We start from the raw sequence: 6,210 nt of genomic DNA on the forward strand, positions 1-6,210 counted from the left end.
AAAACTGTTTCACTCCAGAATAAACTACTTTTTAAAAAACATACATAATACATTATATACATATAGATACAGATTTTAAGAGAGACATCCCCAAATGCCCACATTGGCAGGGGTAGGCCAGGCCAAAGTCAGAACTTAGTCTGGGTCTCTCATGTGGGTAGCATAGACCCAAGTACTTAAGTCAGCCACCTGCTGCTTTCCAGGGTGTGCAATAGCAGGAAGCTGGTATCCAAAGTGGAGCCTGGACTTGAACCCAGGCACTCTATTATGGGATATGGTTGTCTCCAGTGCTATCTTAACAGCTAAGCCACACACTCACCCCAAAATCAATGACTTCTAATTCCATTTTCCATGAACTTTTTGAAGTATTCTCATAGACCTTTTGAAGACATTTGGAAGCTTATCACTTGTTTACTGCATATATTTGACAGGGAAAATCCATTTCTCCATAGAAGAAAAATAATATAGAATCTAGAGAAACGCTTCCCCATTATTGAGACAGGGTTAGGAAACATCTGTCTGCCCACAGGAAGACCCCAAGAAACTGCCTTTTGTGTGAACAGATGTTTTTAAATCTGAAAGCCCTTGTGCAAGGTAGAGCACTTCTGCTTTTCTTTATCACAGCCTGTGAATACGTTTGGGAAATTCTGCTTCAGAAGTGGTTGAGTCCAGTCTGCTCAGAAAGAAGGGCCTAGGGGTATTGAAGACTCTGGGGCATGAGGCCAGGACGATTTAGAGGCTGTGAAAACATGTGAAAAGTAGTAGTCATGGTGGTGGCATTTTCTTTTTAATTTACTTTTTGAAGACTTATTTATTTCCTTGTTTGACAGAGTAACAGGGAGGGAGGGAAAGGGGGAGAGAGAGAGAGATCGATCTTCCATCAGTTGGTTAACTCCCCAGACGGCCACAACAGCCAGGGCTGGACCAGGCTAAAAAGCGGGAACCAGGAACTCCAGCCAGGTCTCCCACACAGGTGGCCAAGACTCAAGTACTTGAGACCTCATCGGCTGCTTCCCAGCCACATTAGCAAGGAGCTGGGTGGGAAGCAGCGTAGCCAGAACTCAGAACGACATCCTGATTTGGGATGCAGGTGTGTCCCACACTGTGACTTACCCTCTGCTCCACAATGCCTGTGACGTTTTAGACGTAAAACATGAGCCTTTTTTGTTTTCTGCTCCCTAGAATAAGCCATTACCCTATAACCAAGAGTCTCCTTTTTCTCTGATCTCCTTAGAGAATATGACTGATGTAAGAATCACCAGAAGCCTTTTTGCTCATCTTTTTTTTTTTAGTTTTAAAGTGAAGAAAATCACTGTATTTTTGAAGTGTTAAGTGACACAGTTACTAGTTGCTCAAAGACAGCTTCTCAGCTCCCTATTTTTTTTTTTTTTTTTTTTTTTTTTTTTTTTTGAGAGAGAGCGCGACAACTCCTGTCTGCTGGTTCACTCCCCAAATGCCCACAACATCAGGAACCAGGAGCTCAAGCCCAGTCTCCTAAATGGGTGGCAGGAACTCAATTATTTGAGCCATGGCTTCTTTTTTTTTTTTTTAGACAGATACAGTTATACGGTGAGAGATAGAGAGAGACAGAAAGGTCTTCTTTCCGTTGGTTCACCCCCGAAAAGGTCGCTACGGCTGGAGCTATGCCAGTCCGCAGCCAGGAGCTAGGTGCTTCCTCCTGGTCTCCCATGTGGGTGCAGGGGCCCAAGCACTTAGGCCATCCTCCAGTGCCCTTCCGGGCCACAGCAGAGAGCTGGACTGGAAGAGGAGCAACCAGGACTAGAACCCGGTGCCCATATGGGATGCCGGCGCCGCAGACAGAGGATTAACCAAGTGAGGCACAGCGCCAGCCTCATGGCGGTTGCTTCTTGAAGTCTGTGTTAGGAGGAAATTGGAGTCAGCTGTTGATACTGTAGGCTGCAGGTATTTAACCTGTGGCCTAAGCAGTAGGCCAAATGCCTACCCTAGAATCTTAGATTCTTAATCTAGATCTCACATCATTAGGACAGCACCTAACATATAATTGATACTCCACTCGTGTTTGTTGAAAAAAATATTTTCCCATGTGGTGACTGGCCACAGTAAAAGCACAGGCCCTGTTCATGTCTGGTTCTCATTCCAGTTGTTTCGATTCTTTGTGACCTGAACCAGATGACTTAAGCATGGTTCCTTACCTGATAAAGCCGGTGTAAGGGTATTAACTGCACCTCAAAGGATGGTTTTTTTTTTTTTTTTTAACAGACTAAGTAACTATTAGCTGTTATTTTACCAGATTGAAGTTTTAAATATTGATATAATCAAATTGACCCTGCAGGGTTCTCTCTCTTGTTCTCAGTACATATTATGTATGTGGCATACACCATGCTTACAGTACATATTATACACACATGCCAGGCTCGTCACAAATACATGCTGTGCTCATATACCTGTTATGCATATACAGGTTTCTTGGTACTAGGCTGTTACTAGCATTTTTCTCTCTAATGCTCTCGCAAGTGTGAGGGTAGTCCTCCAAGGCCACCTGGCATGTGATGTCACCACAAAATAAATACAGAAGAGATGAGGCTCCAGCTGTCTTCTGTTAAGCTAGACATGAAAGATTTGCAAAGACAAAACAGTGCTACTCCTCTCACCACATTTTGAAAACTTCTGAGTGTATATTTCTGAGATTCCAAGATGATAAATAGTAATGGTTCACATATACAAAGGCTCTTTAGAGCCTATGATGTTTAGTAACATAAAGAGTACTAAGACCAAATCATCTGTATTCTAATGCCCTGGAACAGTGTCTTTCAAATTGTAGGTTGCAGTTCACTAATGATTGGTGACATTAATGTGTTATCACAAGCTTTAAAAAAAAAAGTAAAATGGTGCCAGCACCTTGGCTCACTTGGCTAATCCTCTGCCTGCAGCTCTGGCACCCCGGGTTCTAGACCTGGTTGGGGTGCCAGATTCTGTCCTGGTTGCTCCTCTTTCAGTCCAGCTCTCTGCTGTGGCCCAGGAGTGTAGTGGAGGATGGCCCAGGTTGTTGGGCCCTGCACCCGCATGGGAGACCAGTAGGAAGCACCTGGCTCCTGGCTTTGGATCGGCACAGTGCGCCAGCAGTAGCAGCTGTTTGGGGGGTGAAACAATGGAAAAAAAGACCTTTCTCTCTCTCTCTCTCTCTCTCACTAACTCTGCCTGTCAAAAAAAAAAAAAAAGTAAAATGGCAAAAAATTCAAAGTTATCACAGTATATTGGGTTAAATGGTATTTTGTGGAGATTTGATTTCAAGTTCATTTACCTATATATGTATGTATGTATGTATGTAGCAGAGACAGATACAGCTCCCATTTGTTGGTTCAATCCCCAAATGCTCATGAGGGTTGGAACCAGGCCAGGTTCAAGTCAGTAGCTGGGAAATCAATCTAGATCTCCCACATGGGTGGCAGGAACCCAATCGCGTGAACCATCAGTTCTGCCTCTTAGGGTCTGCAGTAGCAGGAAGCACAAGGTAGGAGCTGGAACTGGGTATATCAAACCCAGGGATTCAGATATGGGATGCAGCTGTCTTAACTGCTAATCTAAATGCCTGCTCCTTAATTTCTTACACATGTAAGTATAGAATTGTACTGTAAATGAATCAAAACTGTTTGAAATCCCCAGCCCTGGAGAAAATCTTGCAGTGGGCTGGAAATATGTACAAAGATATTCACTTCTGCATCGTTGGAAATAGTTTAGAAACCCGAGTTTCCACAGAAATGCATAAATAAAATATAAAAGAATGATGGCTGAATCCTATATAGCACAAGAGGAAAGTGAACAAACTGAGAAGGAAACCAAAAGTATGACACTTATGTAACAAACAGCTATAAAATGCCTTATGCTTTTGGACATGTATTAAACTTGAAGCTATTTTACAGTGGCTCACAAAAGAGGCACCCAAAAAGAAAATGGAGATGGCAGTCAAAGGGACTTCAGCAAAATCTGTTTTGTTGTAAAATGGAAGAGAAAACCAAATAAATCAAAATGTGGTACATAGATTCTGAAAAATGTGGTAAACAACTCAATTGTAATCTAGAAAATATGAAATTGTCATTTATGATCAGCAGTTATGAGTGGTCCTGCTCATTTAGTTTGCCCATACTTTGTGGAACTCCTCAGAGGCAGCAGTGAATCAAACCAAAGTCCCTGTTTTTGTGACAGCAGATGCCTTGTTCTCTACATTTCACAGATAAAGAAACTGAGGCTGAAATGTATCAATTTCCCACTTGCCAACCAATAGCAGGGGAAGAGGGAAGTGTGCAGGGTTGATTTGCACATCTGTTTCTGTTTCTGTTTTTGTTTTAATATTTATTTATTTGAAAAGCAGAGTGGGAGAGAGAGAGAGAGGGAGAGAGATCTCCATCTGCTGGTTCACTCCCCAAATGGCCACAACATCCAGAGCTGAGCCAGTCCAAAGGCAGGAGCCAGGAGCTTCTTTCGGGTCTCCCACGTGGATCTAAGGCCCCAAGCACTTGGGCCATCCTCTGCTGCTTTTCCAGGCACATTAGCAGGGAACTGGATCAGAAGTGGAGCAGCCTGAAACAGACGCCAATATGGGATACTGACGCTGCAGGTAGTAGCTTTACCTTCTGTGCCACAGCACCATCCCCTGGACGTCCTTTAAGTTCTTCTCTCTCAACTTAGCGGAGTTACAACGGGAATATACAAAAAAAAAAATTTGTAATAATTCAGTTGGAGGTTGGTTAGCATAAGTAGAATCCAGAAATAGTCTTGAAATATCACTGTGGGCAATAGTTTTGCATGTTTGTCCACTAAATCTTATTTTTTAAAAACTAGCTGCAGTTTTATCAAGAAGCCAATGGGACTATTTCAAGTGTTTTCTCTTGATGGAAGCTTTGGAGTCAGGGAAAATCAGAGAAACTAAGGGAAAACAGGGTAACCTTTTCTCATTCTGGAACTCAAGATGCATCAAAAGGGCATTTACTGTGGGAGTTTCCAAGTAGAAGGTAGCAGAGGTGCTATTATTCTCTTTCTGTCTCTTTCCTTCTTAGGAGTACTTCTTACAAGCCGAGCTGACAAGCAACGTATTAAAAACAGGAGTGGTCCGCTGCTGCGTGGGGCAGTGCAACAATGCCATCCCTGTGGACACTGTGCTCACCATGAAGAAACTCCCCATCACTTACGTATGTGGTCTCCCCAACAGCACCTGCTCTCTTTGGAACTTAATTCAGTCATTGGCATTTTACTGCTTGTCAGCCATGTAGTTATCTAGGTTGTGGGTGAAGGAGAGAAGAGAAATTGGTGTAATCCTTTTTTAGGTTTTTTTTTTTTTTTTTTTTTTGACAAGCAGAGTGGACAGTGAGAGAGAGAGACAGAGAGAAAGGTCTTCCTTTTGCTGTTGGGTCACCCTCCAATGGCCACCGCAGCTGGCGCGCTGCGGCCGGCACATCATGCTGATCTGAAGCCAGGAGCCAGGTGCTTCTCCTGTCTCCCATGCAGGTGCAGGGCCCAAGTCCTTGGGTCATCCTCCGCTGCCCTCCCAGGCCATAGCAGAAAGCTGGCCTGGAAGAGGGGCAACCGGAACAGAATCCGGAGCCCCGACCGGGACTAGAACCCGGTGTGCCGGCACTGCAGGTGGAGGATTAGCCTATTGAGCTGCGGCACTGGCCTAGTTTTGTTTTTTTTGTTTTTTTTGTTTTGTTTTGTTTTGTTTTTTTTTTGTTTTTAATTTATTTGAAAGGCAGAGGCAGAGAGAGAAGTCTTCCATCTGCTGGTTCACTCCTCTAAATGGCCGCAACGGCCAGAACGATCCTAATCTGAAGCCGAGAGCCAGGAGCTTCCTCCAGGTCTCCCATGTGGGTGCAGGGCCCAAGGACTTGGGCCACCTTCTACTGCTTTCCCAGGCCATAGCAGAGAGCTGGATTGGAAGTGGAGCAGCCAGGACTCAAACCAGCCCATATGGGATGCTGGCACTGCAGGCGGCAGCCTTACCCGCCATACCACCTGGCACCTTTAGGTACTTTTTATACATAAGGCACAAGAGATATGGTCTCCATATATGTCAGAGAAAGTATTAGTCAAGAGTCAGGATATGTGGTCCTGTCTGGTTGTGTAAAGCCTTATTACCTGGGAGACTGGGTTGTGACAAGATGCATCAGAAGACAACCATTTACCTGGAGAGCCTGGTTCAGTTTTTCTGATTCTTTGTGTCTGATGAGATAAACT

General features: G+C 44.1%; 1 protein-coding gene across 1 annotated transcript in view; it reads left to right on the forward strand.

Moving 5' to 3' along the window:
- Positions 1-6,210, forward strand: part of FBH1 (F-box DNA helicase 1) — an 80,909-nt gene that overhangs the window by 63,384 nt on the left and 11,315 nt on the right. The window contains exon 12 of the mRNA XM_089312369.1: positions 5,037-5,168. Coding sequence (XP_089168495.1) covers positions 5,037-5,168 — 132 coding nt within the window. The remainder of the gene's footprint in view (positions 1-5,036; positions 5,169-6,210) is intronic.

This window comes from Oryctolagus cuniculus, chromosome 13 (assembly GCF_051225735.1).
Source record: "Oryctolagus cuniculus isolate XC-2025 breed Fujian yellow rabbit chromosome 13, ASM5122573v1, whole genome shotgun sequence".
In the NCBI taxonomy this organism is placed as follows: domain Eukaryota; kingdom Metazoa; phylum Chordata; class Mammalia; order Lagomorpha; family Leporidae; genus Oryctolagus; species Oryctolagus cuniculus.